This window comes from Oryctolagus cuniculus, chromosome 19 (genome assembly GCF_051225735.1).
Source record: "Oryctolagus cuniculus isolate XC-2025 breed Fujian yellow rabbit chromosome 19, ASM5122573v1, whole genome shotgun sequence".
NCBI lineage: Eukaryota > Metazoa > Chordata > Mammalia > Lagomorpha > Leporidae > Oryctolagus > Oryctolagus cuniculus.
In genome coordinates, this window is record NC_142885.1 from 72,161,328 (window position 1) to 72,184,760 (window position 23,433).

Sequence of the window (23,433 nt, forward strand, 5' to 3'; positions counted from 1 at the left end):
TTTGCTGGTACCTATACCTTGCTGGGTTTTTCCAATGCTCTCTAATAATTGATGGTGTCGGGTCATAGATTTAAGTCTTTAATCTATGTTGAGTGAATTTTTGTGTAAAGTGAAAGGTAGGGTCTTGCTTCATGCTTCTGCACGAGGAAATCCAGTTTTCCCAGCACCATTTATTGAATAGACTGTCCTTACTCCAGGGATTGGTTTTGGATCCTTGATCAAATATGAGTTGGCTGTAGATGTTTGGATTGATTTCTGGTGTTTCAATTGTGTTCCATTGGTCTATCCATTTGTTTCTGTACCAGTACCATGCTGTTTTGATAACAACTGCCCCGTACTATGTCCTGAAATCTGGTATTGTGATGCCTCCGGCTTTGTTTTTGTTGTACAAGATTGCTTTAGCTATTCGATGTCTCCTGTGTCTCCATATGAATTTCAGCATCATTTTTTTCCAGATCTGAGAAGAAGGTCTTCGGTATCTTGATTGGTATAGCATTGAATCTACAAATTGCTTTTGGGAGAATGGACTTTTTGATGATATTGATTCTTCCAATCCATGAGCATGAAAGATTTTTCCATTTTTTGGTATCCTCTTCTATTTCTTTTTTTAAGGTTTTGTAATTCTCATCGTAGAGATCTTTAACGTCCTTGGTTAAGTTTATTCCAAGGTATTTGATTGTTTTTGTGGCTATTGTGAATGGTATTGATCTTAGCAGCTCTTTCTCAGCTGTGGCATTGCCTGTGTATACAAAGGCTGTTGATTTTTGTGCATTGATTTTATATCCTGCTACTTTTCCAAACTCTTCTATGAGTTCCAGTAGTCTCTTAGTAGAGTTCTTTGGGTCCCCTAAGTAAAGAATCATGTCATCTGCAAAGAGGGATAGTTTGAGTTCTTCCTTCCCAATTTGTATCCCTTTAATTTCTTTTTCTTGCCTAATGGCTCTGGCTAGAACTTCCAGAACTATATTGAATAGCAGTGGTGAGAGTGGGCATCCCGCTACAGAACCTTTTATCCCACAGTTGAAGAATACACATTGTTTTTAGCAGTGCACAGAACTTTCTCTAGTATAGCTGATATTCTCAGCCATAAAAAAAGTCTCAGCAAATTGAAAAAATTGAAATCATACCATGTATCTTTTCTAACCACAATGGAATAAATCTAGAAATTGACAACTCAAGAATCTATAGAAAATATGCAAATACATGGAGATGGAACAACATACTCATGAATGAATAGTGAGTCATAAAAGAAATTGAAGGGAAACCAAAAAATTCCTAGAAATGATTGAAGATGAAAATACGATATATAAAAACTTATGGGTACATCAAATGCAGTGTTAACAGGGAAGTTTACAACAATTAGTGCCTATATCAACAAATTGGAAAGCCATAAAATAAATTTGGTATTAGTGCATCTCAAAGACCTAGAAAAACAACAACAAAACAAACCTAAAATTAGTAGGAGAAAAGAATTAAGTAATATTAGAAAATAAACAAAATTAAAAAAAAATACAAATGTTCAAGGAAATAAAGAGCTGTTTTTAAATAAAAAAATCAATACATCATTTACTCAACTGACCAAATAAAGAAATTCAGTGAATTCAAAGATGAAAAGGGAAAGGTAACAGTGGATACCACAGAAATAAAAAGAATCATCAGGGGCCTGGCGCTGTGGTGCACCAGGTTAATTCTCCGCCTGCTGCGTCAGCATCCCATTTGGGCGTCAGTTCTAGTCTCAGTTGCTCCTCTTCCAGTCTAGCTCTCTGCTGTGGTCTGGGATAGCAGTACACGATGACCCAAGTGCTTGGGCCCCTGCATGCACATGGGAAACTGGGAAAAAGCACCTGGCTCCTGGCTTCGGATCTGTGCAGCTCCGGCTGTTGCAGCCATTGGGGAGTGAACCAACAGAAGGAAAACCTTTCTCTCTGTCTCTCTCTCTCACTGTCTAACTCTATCTGTCAAATAAATAAATAAAAATATTTAAAAAAAAGAATCATCAGGAATAACTACAAACAGCCATATGCTAAAAAATGGGAAAATCTAGAAGAAATGGAAAAATTTCTGGACACGTGCAACCTACCAAAATTGAGTCATGAAGACATTGAAAATCTAAACAGCCCAATAAGCAAGATGGCTACTGAATCAGTAATAAAGACCTTCCCAATAAATAAAAGCCCATTTAGGCTTCACTGCTGAATTCTACCAGACTTTTCAAGAAGACTAATTCCATTCTTCTCAAACTACTTAAAAACAATTTACAGAGAGATAATCCTTTCTAACTCCTTCCATGAGGCCAGTATCACCTTAATTCCAAAATAAGAAAAATATACAAAAAAAAGAGCTACATAGCATATCCCTGAAGAACACAGATGCAAAAATACTCAACAAAATAGTACCTAATTGAATACAACAACATATCATTCACCTGCACCAAGTTGGATTTATTCCTGTTATGCAGGGATAGTTCACCTTTGCAAATCAATAAATGAGTTAAATCACATTAACAAATTGAATAAAAACCAGAAAGTTATTTCCTTTTTTAAAAGATTTATTTATTTATTTGAAAGTCAGAGTTACACAGATATAAGCAGAGGCAGAGAGATCACTGGCTCCCAGAAGATTATTTCAATAGATTCAGAGAAAGCATTTGATAAAATACACTATCTTTCATAATAAAAACTTTAAGCAACTTGAGTATACAAGGAACATTCTGCAACACAGTTAAGGAAATATACAACAAAACCTCAGCTAGCATCATATTAAATGGGGTATAGTTGGAAGCATTTCCACTGTGATCTGTAACCAGACAAGGATGCCCAATTTTACCATGGTTATTCAATACAGTCCTGGAAGTTTTAGCTAAAGCCATTAGGCAAGAAAAACAAATCAAAGGGATACAAATTGGGAAGGAGAAGTCAAACTGTCCCTATTTGCAGATGACATGATTCTATATATAGGGGAACCAAAGGACTCCACTAAGAGACCATTGTAACTCATAAAAGAGTTTGGTAATATGGAAATATATAAAATTAACTCACAGAAATCAACAACCTTTGTATACACAGGCAATGCCATGGCTGAAAAAGAACTTCAAAGATCAAGCCCATTCACAATAGCTATAAAATTAAATACCTTGGAATAAGTTTAACCAAGGATGTCAAAGATCTCTATGATGAAAATTACAAAACATGAAAGACATAGAAGAAGACACAAAAAATGGAAAAATCTTCCATAATTATGGATTGGAAGAATCACTATCATCAAACCTAGTCCATACTACCCAAAACAACTTACAGATTCAATGTGATTCTTATCAAAATAGCAATGACATTCTTCTCAGGTCTAGAAAAAAATGGCAAAATTCCTATGGAAACACAAGAGAAGCCAAGTAGATAATGCAATCTTATCCAGCAAAAACAAAACTAGAGGCATTATAATACCAGATTTCAAGACATAGTCCAGGGCAGTTATAAATAAAAACAGCCAAATCTATATTTGGCTAGGCTTCACTGCTGAATTCTACCAGATTTTCAAGAAGACTATGGCACTAAAATAAACAAGTGGACCAATGGAATGGAATAAACCACCAGAAATTAATCCATACATCTACAACCAGCTAATATTTGACAAAAGACCTAAATTCAATTCCTGGAGCAAAAAGAGTGTTCAACAAATGGTGAGGAAAAAATTGGACCTTCACATGAAGGAGGAAATAAGACCCCTACCTTACATCTTATAGAAAAATCAACATTAAAAAGGATCAAGGATATAAATCTAAGACCTGATATCATAAATTATTAGAGTAGCACATGGGGGAAACTGCAAGACATTAGCATAGGCAAAGAATACTTAGAAAAATCCCAGAAGCACAGACAATCAAATAATAATAATAAAAAAGACTAGTGGGATTACATCAAGCTAAGAAGCTTCTTCAGGGCAAAGGAAACACTCAGGAAAATGAAGAATCAACCTACAGAATGGGACAATATATTTGCAATCTATGCAGCTGATAAAGGAGTAATATCCAGAATTTACAAAGAGCTCAAGAAATTCAACAACAAAACTAACAATCTGGTAAAGATGTAGGCAAAGAACTTGAACAGGCATTTTTTCCAAAGAGGAAATTCAAATGTTCAACAGACATATGAAGAAATGCTTGGAACCATCAGTCATGATGGAAATGCAAATATAAACCACAATGAGGTTCCAGCTCACCCCAGTTAGAATTGCTCTTATACAGTAATCAATAAACAAGAAATGCTGGTGAGGTTGTGGGGGAAAGGTATCCTAATCTACTATTTGTGGGAATGTAAACTAGTACAGTCGTTGGGGAAGACTGTATGGAGATACCTCAGATAGCTGAAAATAGATATACCATATGACCCAGCAAACCCACTTCTGGGAATTTATCCAAAAGAAATGAAATCAGCATATGAAAGAGTTATCTGCACTCCTATGTTTATTGTTCTCAAGTCACATTCGCTAACATATGGAATCAACCCCATGTCCATCAACTGATGACTGGATAAAGAAACTGTGGTGGGCCGGCGCCGCGGCTCACTAGGCTAATCCTCCGCCTAGCGGCGCCGGCACACCGGGTTCTAGTCCCGGTCGGGGCGCCGGATTCTGTCCCGGTTGCCCCTCTTCCAGGCCAGCCCTCTGCTGTGGCCAGGGAGTGCAGTGGAGGATGGCCCAGGTGCTTGGGCCCTGCACCCCATGGGAGACCAGGAGAAGCACCTGGCTCCTGGCTCCTGCCATCGGATCAGCGCGGTGCGCCGGCCGCAGCGCGCCGGCCGCGGCGGCCATTGGAGGGTGAACCAATGGCAAAGGAAGACCTTTCTCTCTGTCTCTCTCTCTCTCACTGTCCACTCTGCCTGTCAAAAAAAAAAAAAAAAAAAAAAAAAAAAAAAAAAGAAACTGTGGTGTATATATAGTATGGAATACTCCTCAGCAGAAAAAAAAGAATGAATTTAAATATTTTCCAAAAAATGGATGAACCTGGAAAAAATTATATTTAGTGAAAACAGCTATTCTGAAAAAAAAAATACAATGTGTTTTCCCTGATCTGTGATAACTAGTAGAACACAAGAAAATGTTATGGGTATGAGCAGAACTAAAAATTTGAGATTCATTGATTGTTTACAGCCCTTGACTCTACTGTTAAGGAACAGTGGTATTTCCTGCCTATTTTTTGTTGTATTCTTTGCTTTGTGTAGGGTTAACCTTATGAGTATAAAATAAAGTAAAAGTAGATCATTGTAAAAATTTAAAAAAGTAATGAAGAGAAGGAAGGAAGGTGGCAGCATTGGCAGGAGAAAGGGTAGGATGGGAAATATTACTATGCTCCCAAATCTGTATATGTGACATACATAAAATTTATTCACCTTCAAAATTAAATTTTCAAACATGAAAAAGTAACTCATAGTTTTACTGATTAATATTCCTACTTTTTGACTTGCAAAGGAATAAAGAACATAAAGAAAACATAACCATTTGGAATTGTTTTTTTAAAATTGCCTAAAATATCAATGGTTTCAAACCATGCTGCATTCTTTTTTAAAAACTTTTATTTAATGAATATAAATTTCCAAAGTACAGCTTATGGATTACAATGGCTCCCCCCCATAACTTCCCTCCCTCCCGCAACCCTCCCATCTCCTGCTTCCTTTCCCTTCCATTCACATCAAGCTTCATTTTCAATTATCTTTATATACAGAAGATCAATTAAGCATAGATTAAGTAAAGCTTTCAATAGTTTGCACCCACACAGAAACACAAAGTGAAAAATACTGTTTGAGCACTAGTTATAGCCTTAAATCACAATGTTAAGGACAGAGATCCTACATGAGGAGTAGGTGCACAGTGACTCCTGTTGTTGACTTTACAAATTGACACTCTTGTTTATGGCATCACTAATCTCCCTAGGCTCTAGTCATGAGTTGAAAGGCTATGGAAGCCTTTTGAGTTCACCGACTCTTATCTTATTTAGACAAGGTCATAGTCAAAGTGGAAGTTCTCTCCTCCCTTCAGAGAAAGGTACCTCCTTCTTTGATGACCTGTTCTTTCCACTGGGATCTCCCACGCGGAGATCTTTCATTTAGGTCATTTTTTTTTTTGCCAGAGTGTCTTGGCTTTCCATGCCTGAAATACTCTCATGGGCTTTTCAACCAGATCTGAATGCCTTAAGGGCTGATTCTGAGGCCAGAGTGCTGTTTAGGACATCTGCCATTCTATGAGTCTGCTGTGTATTCTGCTTCCCATGTTGGATCATTCTCTCCCTTTTTCATTCTATCAGTTAGTATTTGCAGACACTAGTCTTGGTTATGTGATCTCTCTGATTCTTAGTCCTATCATTATGATCAATTGTGAATGGAAATTGATCACTTGGACTAGTGAGATGGCATTGGTACATGCCATGTTGATGGGATTGAATTGGAATCCCCTGGTATGTTTCTAACTCTACCATTTGGGGCAAGTCAGTTTGAGCATGTCCCAAATTGTACATCTCCTCATCTCTTATTCCCACTCTTATATTTAACAGAGATCACTTTTCAGTTAGTTTTCAACACTTGAGGATAACTGTATTGATTACAGTATTCAACCAATAGTATTAAGTAGAACAAAAAAATATTAAAAGGGATAAAGTATTAAGTTGTTCATTAACAGTCAGGGCAAGGGCTGATCAAGTCACCGTTTCTCATATTGTCCATTTCACTTCAACAGGTTTCCCCCTTGGTGCTCAGTTAGTTGTCACCAATCAGGGAGAACATATGATATTTGTCACTTTGGGACTGACTTATTTCACTCAGCATAATGTATTCCAAATTCCTCCATCTTGTTGCAAATGACTGGATTTCATTGTTTTTGACTGCTGTATAGTATTCTATAGAGTACATGTGCCATAATTTCTTTATCCAGTCTACCGTTGATGGGCATTTAGGTTGGTTCCAGGTCTTGGCTATTGTGAATTGTGCTGCGATAATCATTAGGGTGTAGACCGCTTTTTTGTTTGCCAATTTAAATTTCTTTGGGTAAATTCCAAGGAGTGGGATGGCTGGGTTGAATGGTAGGGTTATCTTCAGGTTTCTGAGGAATCTCCAGACTGACTTCCATAGTGGCTATACCAGTTTGTATTCCCACCAACAGTGGGTTAGTGTCCCTTTTTCCCCACATCCTCTCCAGCATCTGTTGTTGGTAGATTTCTGAATGTGAGCCATTCTAACCGGGGTGAGGTGAAACCTCATTGTGGTTTTGATTTGCATTTCCCTGATTGCTAGTGATCCTGAACATTTTTTCCTGTGCCTGTTGGCCATTTGGATTTCCTGTTTTGAAAAATGTCATTAAGGTCCTTGGCCCATCTCTTAAGTGGGTTGCTTGTTTTGTTGTTGTGGAGTTTTTTGATCTCTTTGTAGATTCTGGTTATCAAGTCTTTATCTGTTGCATAGTTTTCAAATATTTCTTCCCATTCTGTCGGTTGCCTCTTCACTTTCCTGACTGTTTCTTTTGCAGTACAGAAACTTCTCAATTTGATGCAATCCCGATAGTTAATTTTGGCTTTGACTGCCTGTGCCACCGGGGTCTTTTCTAAGAAATCTTTGCCGGTACCTATACCTTGCAGGGTTTCTCTTGATCAATAACTTGATGGTGTCAGGTTGTAGATTTAAGTCTTTAATCCATGTTCAGTGGATTTTTGTGTAAGATGAAAGGTAGGGGTCTTGCTTAATGCTTCTGCACGTTGAAATTCAGTTTTCCCAGCACCATTTATTGAATAGACTGTCCTTGCTCCAGGAATTGGTTTTGGATCCTTGATCAAATATAAGTTGGCTGTAGATGTTTGGATTGATTTCTGGTGTTTCAATTGTGTTCCATTGTTCTATCCATCTGTTTCTGTACCAGTACCATGCTGTTTTGATAACAACTGCCCCGTACTATGTCCTGAAATCTGGTATTGTGATGCCTCCAGCTTTGTTTTTGCTGTACAAGATTGCTTTAGCTATTCGATGTCTCCTGTGTCTCCATATGAATTTCAGCATCATTTTTTCCAGATCTGAGAAGAAGGTCTTCGGTATCTTGATTGGTATTGCATTGAATCTACAAATTGCTTTTGGGAGAATGGACTTTTTGATGATATTGATTCTTCCAATCCATGAGCATGAAAGATTTTTCCATTTTTTGGTATCCTCTTCTATTTCTTTTTTTAAGGTTTTGTAATTCTCATCGTAGAGATCTTTAACGTCCTTGGTTAAGTTTATTCCAAGGTATTTGATTGTTTTTGTGGCTATTGTGAATGGTATTGATCTTAGCAGCTCTTTCTCAGCTGTGGCATTGCCTGTGTATACAAAGGCTGTTGATTTTTGTGCATTGATTTTATATCCTGCTACTTTTCCAAACTCTTCTATGAGTTCCAGTAGTCTCTTAGTAGAGTTCTTTGGATCCCCTAAGTAAAGAATCATATCATCTGCAACGAGGGATAGTTTGAGTTCTTCCTTCCCAATTTGTATCCCTTTAATTTCTTTTTCTTGCCTAATGGCTCTGGCTAAAACTTCCAGAACTATATTGAATAGCAGTGGTGAGAGTGGGCATCCCTGTCTGGTACCAGATCTCAGTGGAAATGCTTCCAACTTTTCCCCATTCAATAGGATGCTGGCTGTGGGTTTTTCATAGATTGCTTTGATTGTATTGAGGAATGTTCTTTCTATACCCACTTTGCTTAGAGTTTTCATCATGAAAGGGTGTTGAATTTTATTGAATGCTTTCTCTGCATCTATTGAGATAATCATATAGCCCATGCTGCATTCTAAAATCACCTGGAGGAATACAGATAGCTTATTCTAGTCTTGATCAGTGAAACCATAATTATGGTGGGTGAGTAGCGGTCAGGTGTAGGAATGTTTCAAAGTACTTCAGTGACTTTATTTATAGTAAAATGACTTTCTCATTTTAATATTTAAGATCTACTCTTTGTCATAAATAGAGGAGTATAATAGTACAGTGAAGAGAAGGGACACAATCCTAATCCTTTTATCTAATATATCATTGGTGTGGGATAATCTTCAGAAGGAGAAATACGTATTCACTTTGATACCATGGAATATGCCAACATTTGGAGAAGCGAAGTCCTAAATCTCTGGCTGGCTCTGAGATTTTGGCAGGCCTGGGGGCACTTTTGGCACATATGTGCCAGACTCAAATGTAGTTGCATCTTATCTACTCACTGCTTTCCTGGATTCCATGTTATTGAACCATTGGCAGAGCAGTGTAGTGTACCCAGAACACAACACAAGCATAAGACACAAAAGTTATGTGTGATATACAAATAGATGATTTAGTGGAAGAATCATTGTGGTATTGATCCTGTAATTTTCCTAGTCTAGAATAACTCCCTTGTTATTTGACATGGTTTTATCAAGGGTCGGGGTGCAAAGTTTTCAGAGGGATAACTTGGAGTCTGTTGGGAAATTAAGTCCATTTTATGAGCATACCTTTCTGAGGGCAAAACTCAATTTGTTGTTCATATTATGTGCATATAGTATGGCCAATTACAAATATTTCAGAACCAGTGACAATCATCTGGTGACAAATAGGAATTCGGGACTAGAGAAGCTCCAGTGTCTCAACCTCATGCAATTTTCAATACCATCTCTAGGTTGACAGCTATTACTGAGCAGCAAGATGGATAGATTTGATTTTTCTATGTTTTACTATTTCCCCTTGTGGAAATGTACCTGCAAATGTCTGAATTCTTTCATTTCCAAATGGATTTATTTTTCATAGAGGTTACTTGAATGTTCAGAATCTCAAACTAATTGTTTCTATTACACCTGCATGCACAGTCTAATTTACAAGTCAAGGCCTGTGGTGTAATTACTCTACATTCAGTAATGTGAGTTTTGTGATAGACACAGTAACAAGGGAACAACCATTCCAGAGGTGTTAAAAGTAAAGGAAGACACAAATATTCAATGACTCATACCACCTTAAATGTGAAGGCATGAGAGACAAAGACATAGAGAGGAAATAAAGGGAAATGTTGATGATCCCCTTGGGCACTTGTTTATTCACTTTAGGTAATTGTGGGATTGCCACAGAAAACTTCTCCAGCAGTTTTCAAATGCTTGATTAGGTCCTTCTTTTGGAAAATAGACATTTGTTAAGGTGAAAATCATCAAATGCATGATAATTTAGGTCATATTTTCTCATGGAGAAGGGTATGTTTTGACATTGTGAATAGTATTAATGCTATGATTTTCTTATACAGTGCACTGAGATAGAAGGAAAGTGAAGTCTCTGAAATAAAAGAAGGCATATGTGGTTCATGTGATATTGAATAGCATTGAGAGTGGCTACATTCGATGTGCTGTTTGTGTCATGTTTTTCAGAATCCGAATTTTTAAGCCTATTGTTGGCTGGGGGCAACCTTGAAGAACGTGATCTGCCACATGGTGCCACTACCTTCCCTACCTTGAAGACAGTTGCTACCACAATAGGGCATGCGTTTTCCCGGTCAACCCGCTCTCCAGCATTTAATTTCTCCTTTAAGGCTAGACAGTCTTTAAAGTTGGCACATTTGCTGAAGATGGCCTTTGTGGCAGGACCTTTTCGATCAATTATGAAAAGCATATCCTGTGGGTAAAATGAAAGAAATGATATTATATGACCTTTCATAGTCATAAGCCCGGAGTGGAAGTATACTTCTGTTAAGATAGATAGCTAAAATACGTGAACTTTCAAGTCTAGAGGCACATAATGAAACCAACACTAGAATTTCCATTTTTGTGTCTCTGAATACATTTTGGAACAGCAGTAACCCATATTCGTATCTGATATTCACAGAGTAAAATATCTTAGATGCCTCATTTCACACTAGTGTTCTTTTCAGGATGTTTGAGATCTAAAATTCAAGTTCTCTGCATCAAGGCCTCTACAGAATCATCTTGTAATTTTCCATTCTGTGTTTTCTTCACAAATATCAATCACAGTCCCCAAGTGTGGGCATATTTGTGCTAGATGCAATTCCCAGTTTACTATCCTTATGGTTACTACATACCTCATCCCTACCTTCCTATACTTCCAATTCTCTTTTTAAACTAAAACTCGACACCTTGATGAGGCCTTCATTGATTGTATTCCCTTCCCATCAGCCTTTCATTTCCTATTGCACTATCTTCATGTCCAGTACAGAAATAGAATAAGAATCAGAATAACACAACCAAAGGCCTTGTCCATATATTATGCCACCCTTTACATCAGTGACCTAAATACAACGGAACGTTAAGTCTTCATTGTTTAGTAAGGTGTGCATGATGAAACACATAGACACTCCCTACATTTTCTGTGAATATGGCAACTTATACCATGCCGAAAAATTTCTTCACACATAGACTAAAATTCTCTACATGTGAGCTGGCACAGATAACGGACACTCAGCAGATGTTACCACTGCAAACTTAATCATTCTGTTATAAAGGTCCAAAGCTGTAGGCTTCATGTGACAGGATGTGTCACAAGGAAAGGATGAATACATGCTAAAGAGTGAATTTTTGTATTGAAACACTTGAGAGATAAAGGAAATAGAGGTGAGATATGATGAGTTGTCAGAGTGAGTATCCTACATTAAGAGGAAAGGAAAGAAAATGTGAGTTGTGCAGTGTTCAGCTTCTGAAGAGGCCGACAGGAGAATGGGAAGGGGAAATGGCCTCACCGAGAATCAGAAACCCAAGCCTATTCTGATTTTCTGCGTAGGTGTATGTGGTGTTTGCTGATGCCAGTGCTGTAGACACAGTCTGTTTCTGTCTGTTGTGTTTGTCTCTCCACAGGGCAAGAACTAAGATACATTCAGTGAATAGTGTGGGCAAAGTTTGTCACCCAAAGCTAGCAGCTTTCTCATGACTTCTCCATTTGAGGATATATAGGGGTGAAGAGATAGCACCTCACTAAGTACACTCAACAATACTGGGCCGTAGAGGATCGAGTGGGGATTTACCAGAATTGGCTTTGGCAGCTTGTCATCTTTGCAAACATCTTGTAGAATTGATCCAAATATCTTTGCTTGCTGGTATGTGGGCGTAGAAGTTTCTGGTGCCACCTTGCTGTGTTTTCTGCCCCTGATATGCTCAGACAGCCACTTTTTAACGGAACGCCGTTTCTGAGTTGGCTTCTGGTGTGGATCTGAAGAAGGAGGCAGACCCTCAGCATTTCCAGATGACTCCATGTTTCCTGAAATGGCTAGAAAAAAAAAAAAAAAAAGACCGTGAGTCAGTGTTACATAGAAAGGCCTGGACCCTGAAATTTGTTCAAAGCACTCATGTAGTGTGGATGTATTCTACTTCTATGCCTTTGATGAAATGGTAGTGAAACCTAGAGCCTGAACAGTGTTGAGTTCAGTTCTTACTGTGGGTGTACTTCCTGGACAGTGCTAGCCACAGCCTGTTTTACTGCAGTGAGAGGTGCTTAGTATTGCTATAATCAGTGAGCTCCTGAGTCACACTTTTCAAAAGATAAAAGGCATTTTGTATGCAAATAAAGTTAAAATTCATAATCACATATATTCATAGTAAGTCTCCTTCAATTCAACTTCAATTATTTTTCTAACAAAATTAACTTAAATATAAGTGTTGGTTTCAGGAGCTGGTTTGCTGCCATGTAAACAGGAGAAGAGGATTACTTTCCCTCATTACTTTGGCCCAGCTTAGGCCCCAGAACTGCAGTTATTGTGGGTACGAACCAGCAAACAAGATTTGCTCACCAGTGTCTGTCTCTCTGGGTCCATTTTCTTGATTATTTACTTATTTACGTGAAAGGCAGAGAGAGAAAGAGACAGAGAGAACTTTTTCCCATCAACTGTCTTACTCCACTATTGATTGCAATAGTTAATGCCGGGTTAAGCAAAGCCAGGATCCAGAAATCTACACTGATCTCCGACAAGGGTGCAGAGGCTGAAGAACTTGTTTCATCATTTGCTGACTTCCAGTGACATCAGCAGGGAGTCGGACTGGAAGTTAAGTAGCTGAGACTTGAACTTGCACTGGGATACTGGTGTCACAGTAGCAGCTAACTCATTGTACCACAATGCCAGCCCCAACTCTTTTATCCGAATAATTAAGAAAATAAACTCAGGCTTAAATTCCATACATAGAGCTGCTTTCTGGAGTACACTCAAGTGGTAGGGTTCCCTTAAACTTACGTGAGAAAGGATCCAGCTACTATATCATAGACTATGAAGTCTCTTTGTCAGTACAAGTTATACATTTATTTTAATGTGCTTTTTAAAAAGAGCTAGTGCATACAAGTGGTACATATTAATTAAACAAAAGACAGAAGACACAAATAAGTAAACATAAGAAAATAAAATTCACTTGTAATCCTAACCAGCCAACCATGAGTATGAACCAAAATATTCACTCATTAACATTTATTTTACATGATTGTTCAAAAATTATGTATTATTTTAAAAATTGATTTTGTTTAATTAGTGGTGCATCTTTATAGTGTAATACTGACTACAAAGAGGTATCATTGACTCTACCTTAGTTTACTCAACTAATTTACTAGACATTTGGATCACCTCCAATATCTTTTTTTTAATGAATATAAATTTCCAAAGTACAGCTTATGTATTACAATGGCTTTTCCCCCAATAACTTCCCTCCCACCCGCAACCCTCCCCTTTCCCACTCCCTCTCCCCTTCCATTCACATCAAGATTCATTTTCAATTCTCTTTATATACAGAAAATCCGTTTAGCATACATTAAGTAAAGATTTCAACAGTTTGTACCCACACAGAAACATAAAGTGAAAAATACTGTTTGAGTACTAGTTATAGCATTAAATCTCAATGTATAGCATATTAAGGGCAGAGATCCTACATGAGGAGTAAGTACACAGTGACTCCTGTTGTTGACTTTACAAATTGACACTCTTGTTTATGGCATCAGTAATCACCCTAGGCTCTAGTCATGAGCTGCCAAGGCTATGGAAGTCTTTTGAGTTCACCGACTCTTATCTTATTTAGACAAGGTCATAGTCAAAGTGGAAGTTCTCTCCTCCCTTCAGAGAAAGGTACCTCCTTCTTTGATGACCTGTTCTTTCCACTGGGATCTCACTCACAGAGACCTTTCATTTAGGTCATTTTTTTTTTTTTGCCAGAGTGTCTTGGCTTTCCATGCCTGAAATACTCTCATGGGCTTTTCAGCCGGATCCGAATGTTGTTAGGGCTGATTCTGAGGCCAGAGTGCTGTTTAGGACATCTGCCATTCTATGAGTCTGCTGTGTATCTCGTTTCCCATGTTGGATCATTCTCTCCCTTTTTCGTTCTATCGGTTAGTATTTTCAGACACTAGTCATGATTATGTGATCTCTCTGATTCTTAGTCCTAATTATGATCAATTGTGAATGGAAATTGATCACTTGGACTAGTGAGATGGCATTGGTACATGCCACCTTGATGGGATTGAATTGGAATCCCCTGCTATGTTTCTAACTCTACCATTTGGGGCAAGTCAGCTTGAGCATGTCCCAAATTATACATCCCTTCCCTCTCTTATTCCCACTCTTATGTTTAACATGGATCACGTTGACTATGAAGTCTCTTAATGCTCCTGAAATCTGGGCCTCGCCTTACATTTCCATCACTTCACAGGTGTAAGTTTGAAACCTGAGGCCAGCTTGTGATGAGGGAACATACTGCTCCCTGGGCCCCTCACTGTGGTCCTTTAGACATGCCCTGGTCTCCCAGGTAGACACTGTGTGAACATCATTCATGATCCCACCAGTATGTCCATCTAGTTGCCATCAAAGGCACTTAAATGAATCATGGTACCCGAAACTTTCTGGTAGTGGTCCCTATGTTTTGGGTGATCTCTGATGGTGGAAGTGATGCTGTCTCCAAAAATCTCAGAACAGTGGTCAAGCAAGAATTGTACAAGAGCAACCTGAAAAAAAGAGCAAAAAGTGGTTGATGTAGGTCTACTTTGGCATCAAGAGAAATCATATTTTGTATATGAATCTTGGGTCTTACAAAAATTTGAAAATCAGAAGAGAAAAATTCAGAGCTGTCATAAAATACATAAACCTATTTTCTATATGAAATAATGTCAGATTCTTTGAGTTTTAGGGGACAAATCTTTAAGTACTTCTAGTCAATGCATTAACATTATTATTTATGGCTTAACTAGCTTTTAGCATTTTATTTCAATGACAGTACATTTAGAAATATTTTAATTCAATTAACATTCCCTAGGATAATTGCAATGAAGATGTGTATTCTTGTTCTAAAATTTGTAGAGGACCCAGTAGATACACATTTGGAAAATTCACTTCCTGTGTAAAGTGTTGTCAACATGTGGAGCAGGGTATCTCAGTGTGTTCTTCTGACAAGAAAGTAGGCTGTTGGAGGGGCTGGTGCTGTGGCATAGCAGGTAAGCTGCCACCTGCAGTGCCGGCATCCCAAATGGGTGCTGGCTCGAGGCCTGGCTGTTCCAATTCAGATCCAGCTCTCTGCTATGGCCTGGGAAATCAGTAGAGGATGGCCAAGTCCTTGGGCTCCTGCATCTGCGTGGGAGACCTGGAAGAAGCTCCTGGCTCCTGGCATCAGAATGGCGCAGCTCTGGCCATTGCAGCCAATTGGGGAGTAAACTAGCAGATGGAAGACCTCTCTCTCTCTCTGTCTCTCTCTGTCTCTCTCTGTCTCTGCCTCTCCTTCTCTCTCTGTATAACTCTGACTTTCATATAAATAATATAATAAATCTTTATGAAAAAAGAAAGTAGGCTGTGGAGACAGAAATTTCTGATAGTGTGTCTTTGCACACTGTCATACATCACCCCAGCCTTGCTTTCCAGATCAGCTTGGGGAAAGGCTAATGTCCTATTTGGCATATAGAAGCTCCCAATTACACATCCCAACGGCAGAGATGAACCCATTATTATTCTGAATCACAATTAGCACAGAAAGTTCATAGCATGTGTCCTCATTTTCCAGGCCTACTAAGCAATTTCACTCAGCTCCTTTGGTATTGTAACTACTGAAATTATTATATGATCAAAGCTTGGCCTGGAATGATTGTTAAATATCAGATGAGACTCAAATTTAAAACTTGTTTTGTCCAAATTAATTTCTATCACATCGTTTCACCTTCCCCTCTGTGATATCTTCAATCTGGTGTTCTGATCTTTCATAGGAATGAAATGACTCCCTGCTCCCAAAGTCCTACCTAATGCCTCACCCACCCGTAACTGCAACAAAGGATAAATAGCTGCCTCTGCAGAGGAGTACCTAACACGTGCAATTAGCAAATACTCCATCAGAACTAAGATACTAAATTTTAGGATGAAAGTGGAGACTGTACTCCATAGGAAATAAAAATTACCTTTTTCTCCCATTCCATTGCTATATCTAGGATGCTGGCAACTGGTGGCCATAGAAGACTTGGGGTAATGCACCATGCCAAGTTAGAACTTGTCATCTCCTTCGAGGGTGATTTCTGTGAAATCTTGTGTAAACAGCGAAAGAGAGATTGCAGGAGATGAACGTTTGGTTTGGGCAGCTGTGCTAAAAGCCTGAAAACAGAAAAAGGCATTATTAAAGCAAGAATTTTAACTCAGGATATTTTCCTCTCAAACAGGAAAAAAATCTTCTATACCATTGGTAAAATACAACAAAAATAGTGGAGAAAATGTACCAAATTATCTTTGAAATATTTTGTGTGACTTTTTTTTTACATTTTTTTAACTTTTATTTAATGAATATAAATTTCCAAAGTACGATTTATGGATTACAATGGCTTGCCCCACATACCGTCCCTCCCACCCACTACCCTCCCCTTTCCCACACCCTCTCCCCTTCCATTCACATCAAGATTCATTTTCGATTATCTCAATATACAGAAGATCAGCTTAGTATACATTAAGTAAGGATTTCAACAGTTTGCTCCCACACAGAAACATAAAATGAAAAATAATAGATGATTTTTTTAAATGATGATGAAATCAGATCAGACCTATTGTCATGTTTAATCCCAGTGAGAGTCAAGTTGGGAATTGATAATTTATTTTTTTTTTTTTTACAGAGGGTCAGTTTAGTATACATTAAGTAAAGATTTCAACAGTTTGCACCCACATAGAAACACAAAGTGAAATATATTGTTTGGGTACTCGTTATAGCATTAAATCTCAATACACAGCACATTAAGGACAGAGATCCTACATGAGGAGTAAGTGCACAGTGACTCCTGTTGTTGACTTTACCAATTGACACTCCTGTCTATGGCATCAGTAATCTCCCTATGCTCCAGTCATGAGTTTCCAAGGCTATGGAAGCCCCTTGAGTTCTCCGATTCTTATGTTGTTTAGACAAGGTCATAGTCAAAGTGGAGGTTCTCTCCTCCCTTCAGAGAAAGGTACCTCCTTCTTTGATGACCTGTTCTTTCCACTCGCAGAGATCTTTTGCCAGAGTGTCTTGGCTTTCCATGCCTGAAATACTCTCATGGGCTTTTCGGTCAGATCCGAATGCCTTTAGGGCTGATTCTGAGGCCAGAGTGCTATTTAGGACATCTGCCATTCTATGAGTCTGCTGAATATCTCACTTCCCATGTTGGATCACTCTCCCCTTTATTTATTCTATCGGTTAGTGTTAGCAGGTGCTAGACTTGTTTATGTGCTCCCTTTGACTCTTAGTCCTTTCATTATGATCAATTGTGATTGTGTGACTTTTATTACATCCTGTGTTCAACACAGCAAATATTATTCATATCTAAGTTAACAGAAGCATACTTGAAACATTCTTCCACTTTAGAATGTGGCCAATTATAAAGCCTACTGAATGAAAACAGAAGTGGAAACAATGCACTCTTCTGATTTATAAAGCAGTAGCACAAGAATGCTGCTTTGTGACAAGAGATAAAAGCTCTTCATTTATCTTGAGTGACAAGCCAGGTATGAATTCCTAGGAAAATGTTTTGTTGAATTCAATTCTTGATCACCTGTAGACTTCTCTGGTTCACTATCTATTTGGCACCATTAAACAAAAATCACCAGCTGATTTGTCCTCTACCAATGGATTTACTGGGGCCGGGGCTGTGCACAAAGGGTTAAAGCCTAGCCTGCAGTGCCTGCATCCAATACTGGCTCTGGTTTGGGTCCTGGCTGCCCCATGTCCCATCCAGTTCCTTGCTAATGTGCATGGGGACGCAGTGAGGATGGCCCAAGTTTTTGGGACACTGTGCCCACATGGTAGACCTGGAAAAAGCTCCCTTGCTCCTTGCTTAGAATCAACTCAGCTCCGGGAGTGAACCAGCGGATGGAAGGCCTCTCTCCTTCCTCTGTCTCTACCTCTCTCTGTAACTCTTTCAAGGAAATAAAATAAATGTTTAAAAAAACCAATGGATTTACTCCTGTATCAGTGTCATATATTCAGGATGTGTACAAAGATTCAGGATGTTAAGAGAGAAACAAAAGCTGAATGGCAGTAGCAAGGAATGCATTTCTTTCTAAATTGGTGTCCACACGTGTGACAAAATCAAAGTGCTGACATTGGTGATAATGTAAGTGGATAAAAGGGTAAATTTCAAGCTGATACTTTGCTGAGAGAATGTTGCTTGTACTTTTGTGGCATACGGAAAAGAATAAGTATCACATCTTTACCTCTTACTCATGGCTATCTTGGCTTCCTCATTTCCTTCATCCAGAACACCAATGAATTTTTCATAGAAATTGACTGTAAGTATGCTTCCAGGTATGTTTTGAAGTAAATCCTTTTATAGATAAAAACATGTATTATTCTCATGGAACATGCATGTGTTAGCATCCTAAAAATTAAACAGTGACGTTTAATCCTCAACTGCTTCAGTGCTACCCAAACTGATTTACACAGAGCTTGGCTACAACTCTCCACCAATTTCAAGATATAGCAGCATGAGCTTGAATTTCTTGATGAAATGCATCAGCATAAAATCAGGGTGTGGACAGCAGCGACTCTGAAAAACAGTCTCCTCTCATATCTGACACTCCCTTTTTATGTACGATTGAGGAAACTAGTACAGAGTTATAAGATCTCATGATACACCATTCTTGCTTCTGTTGTTTTCTTGACATGAAATGGAGTGCACACATTTTACCTGTTCATTTCAGGTCATGACATGTTAGTTCTTAACAGGAATGGTTCAAATCAAGTAATACCCCCTCTCATGCATTTCTACTAATACAGAAGTGAGGGTTCAGCCCTCTACCTTGAGCTGTGTGCGCAAGGGAAGAAACTTCCACAGCAAACTCAGCCTTCGTTCCTTTTTAGAAATTCTGTTCAGTTTTACATAGAAATTTCTTTCGTATGTTACCGAATTTTCCATACGTGGCTACAAGTTATTTTTTACACGCTTTGCTGGAATCAGTAAGTGGTATTCACTACATTATTGGTGTGCAACAACCTCCTGTAGGAGACAGGCATCAGTTTTTGTACCATGGAACATGCTATGAGTTTGGAGAAGAGAAGTGCTAAACCTCTGATTGGCTCTGCATTTAGGCAGGCCTGGGAACATCTTTGGCTAATGTGTACTAAACTCACATGAGGTGGCATCCCATCTTCTTTCTAATTTTCTGGTCCCATGATTTTGAGCCATTGGTGGACTCAGAACACAACCCAAGCAAAAACTGCCAAATCTATTTGCACTATGCAAATAGATTATTCAATGAAAAAAATCATTGTGGTACTGATCCTATAGCTTTTACAACCTAGAAGAATTCCCCAGCGTTTGACATGGTAGTATAAAGGCCCAGATTGCAAAGTCTTCAGAGGAATAGTCTTGAACCTGACTTGAATATCAATCTAATTTTATGAACATACCTTTCTGAGGCCAACACTCACTTTGTTGTTTTTATTATGGTATATAACGTGTGATCAGTTACCAATCATTACTGAACATGTGCAACTTATCTGACAGAAAAAGGGGAATTCGGAGATAGGGAAGCCCGTGTCCAAATCTCAAGGAATTTTCAGAAACATGTATAGGTTCACAGCTATTATTAAATACTAAAACTGATGGATTACATTCTTTCTATGTTCTACTACTTCCCCTTATGGATATGCACCTGCATATATTTGGCTTAGCTCTTTTATTTCCAAACACATTTGTTTTTCATGGATCCATTGAATGCTTGCAGTATCAGACTAATTGTATCCACCGCATTTGCATTCATAGTTTGACTTCCAAATCAAGTTGTGGTGGCAGTAAATTTCTCAGTATTCCTTGCAGTGGGCTGTGTGGTGAACACAGTCATAACTGGGCCAGCATTCCAGAGGTAGTAAACATGGAGGAAGGCACAACTGCTGGAACAACTCAAACGACTTTGAATATGAAGGAGTAAGAGACAAAGGAAAGCATGATGAAGAAACAAGTGGACATTCAGATGTGCCTTTTGGCTGTTGCTGATTCATATTAGGAAATTGTGTGCTTGCCATAGAAATCTTCTCTAACAGTATTCAAATTCTTGATAAGTGTTTTGTTTTGCTTTGTTTGAAGATGGACATGTGCTAGAAAAACAGGGTAAAGTCATCAGATAAAAGATGCTGCTTTGGGTCACCATTCTTCATGGAGAAGGGTATGTTTTGGCATTGTTTTGTGAATAGTATTAACAATGCTACAGTATTTCCCATAGAGTGGGAAGGAGAGCGAAGTCTCTGAACTCAAAGCAAATGTAAACTATGAAGTTTTGAACAGCCTGGAGACTGTCTTCACTTAACGTGCAGTTTGTGTCATGTTTTTCAGAATCTGAATTCTTTATGCCTATTCATGGCTTGGGATAAACTTGGTGAAAATAATGCAACACTGGGCTTCCATACCATGCATGGATGATGTCAGTACTTCCCCTACCTTCAAGACAGTTGCTACCACAATAGGGCATGCGTTTTCCCAGTCGACACACTCTCTGGAATTTAATTTCTCCTTTAGAGCTAGACGGTCTTTAAAGGTGGCACATTTGCTGAAGATGGCCTTTGTGGCAGGACCTTTTTGATCAATTATGAAAAGCATATCCTATGAGTAAAATGGAAGAAATGATATTATATGACATTTCATATCCATAAGCACAGAAAGCCAGTGTATCCTGTTACAGCATTGGTGAGGTTTCAGGTCTGCAGGCACATAATGACATCAACACTGAAAAATTTTATTTTGTTATATCTCTACATTTTGGAACACCAACCATTCATATTCATATCTGATATACCACAAAAAACAACTGAGGTGTAGATCTTACAATACGGCTCTTTCTGGGAATTTTATACTTTACAATCCAAATTCTCTGCTGGAAAACTGCTATTGGATCATCCTCTTGTAAATTATCGTTCTGTGCTCAATCTTCTCAAATATCAGTGATTATCCCTAAGTGCAGCATCTTTGTGCTAACTGCATTTCCAAATTTGTTATCTTGCTGGTGACTATACACTTCATCTCTATCCTCCTATAGTTTCAATTCTCTTTTTAAACTAGGCTTACACCTGTCATCTTGCGGAAGCCTTCTTTGAATGCATTCCCTGCTCGCCAATATTTCATCTGCTACTGCTCTATCTTCATGTCTAGTGCAGAAGAGGAATAAGCATCATAATAAGACGACCCAAGGCATTGTCCACTCATTTAATCAGTGACACTAGACAGAACAGAACACTAAAGCTTCACTTTATTCATTTGGTGAGATGTGGATGACGACACACGTAGATGCCCCCTACACTTTTTGTGAAAGAGCTAAATCTAGTGTGATATATACCGAGTATCTAAACTGGTGAAGTTCCTTGAATACAGAGTAAAATTCTCTAGACTGCATGTTTAGCTGGCAGAGATAATGGACGCTCACAAAATGTTATCACTGGAAGCTTTAATATAATTCTCAGTTACACAGACCCAAATCCGTATATTTCATTTTACAGGATGTGTTAGGATGGAAAGATGGATACATACTGGAGGGTGAATTTTTGAGTTGAAGCACTTCAGAGGGAAAGAAATACATGTGAGATACGATAAGTTGTCCAAGTGAGTATCCTACACTAAGAGGAAATGAAAGAAGACTTCAGCTGAGCAGAGAGTTCAACTTCTGAAGAAACCAGCAAGAGAATGTGAAGGGGAAGTGGACTTAGACTCAGACATCCAGAGCACATTCTAATTTCTCTGCACAGGTGTGTGTGGTATTTGCTGATGCCAGTAATACAGAGTCTGTTTCTATCTGTTATCTTTGCCTCTTCACAGGTCAATAACTAAATCAGACTATTCGATGTGCAGTGTGGACAAAATTTGTCACACAAAGCCAGCAGCTCTCTCATGATTTCTCCATTTGAGGACACATTACCTCACCAAGTACGCTCAACAACATTGGGCCATAGAACACTAAACTGAGACTTACCAAAATTGGCTTTGGCAGCTTGTCATTTTTGCACACATCTTGCAGGGGGGACCCAAATAGTGGTGCTTGCTGGGATATGGGCAGATCAGGTGCTGGTGCTGGTACCAACTTGTTGTGGTTTCTGCCTAAGACATGCCGACATAGCCTCTTTTTAGTGGAATGCTGTTTTTGAGTAAGCTTTATGTGAGAATCTGTGGAAGAAGTGAGATGGTTAGATGCAGAGTTCCATTCATGGAACCTCATTTCTACCATTTCTAGATGACTGTACATTTCCTGAATTGGCTAGTAAAAAAATGAGTCAGCTGTTGCATAGAAAGGTCTATATTCTGAAATTTGTTTCAAAACATATATTCGTGTGCTAAGAATGCATTCTCATTCCCCACCACTTAGGAATTAGTGAAACCTAGAACCTGAACAGACTTGGGTTCAATTCACACTGTGGGAGTACTTCCTTGAGAGCCAACCACAGCCTGTTGTATCATATTAGGAAGTGCTTGGTATGCTGAGGTACAAATATCCTGATGTCAACCGTAATCAGTAGGCTCATGGGTCAGATATCTTTCCAAATATTCATAACCACATGCTTTCAAAGTAGGGTTTCTACGTCTTGAGGTTTCCTCCACCATTTTGAATGACATGCATTGCCAAGTATCTCACATCAGAACTCTGTCATTTCTGACACAGCTTCACTCAAGAGGGCTGGCAGCATCAAGTCACAACCCTTGGTTGCATGGGATGATCCTCCATTGCCTTTTCATTCTAATCCCTGGCCAAGTAAACCAAATCATTTTGACTAGTCAGCAACATCAGCAAAGTCAGTGCTGACCAACAGCTGCTTTTCAAAGCAAAAATAGCTGACGTTAAAGTGTCTCCTATGCAGCTGTGCACACTTTCTCAATAAGTTGCATTAATTTTTCATCCTATAAACTCACTTACCAAGTACCTTCCATTTTCACCTGCATAGCTGAGATATAATCTGATTAACTAATGGGCAAGGTTTCTCTAGAAAAGTTTTATCACACTTCAGTTCATGGAGTACATTATCACTTCAT

The 23,433-nt window shown here is 38.6% G+C and overlaps 1 protein-coding gene across 1 annotated transcript in view; it reads right to left on the reverse strand.

The window, feature by feature from the left end:
- LOC103347436 (uncharacterized) overlaps positions 1–22,624 on the reverse strand; it is a 61,612-nt gene extending 38,988 nt beyond the window's left edge. Inside the window, exons 1-3 of the mRNA XM_089320840.1 lie at positions 22,382–22,624; positions 20,860–21,021; positions 18,638–18,747 (exon numbers count right to left, since the gene is read on the reverse strand). Coding sequence (XP_089176966.1) covers positions 18,638–18,747; positions 20,860–21,021; positions 22,382–22,624 — 515 coding nt within the window. The remainder of the gene's footprint in view (positions 1–18,637; positions 18,748–20,859; positions 21,022–22,381) is intronic.
- Positions 22,625–23,433: the final 809 nt, after the last annotated feature.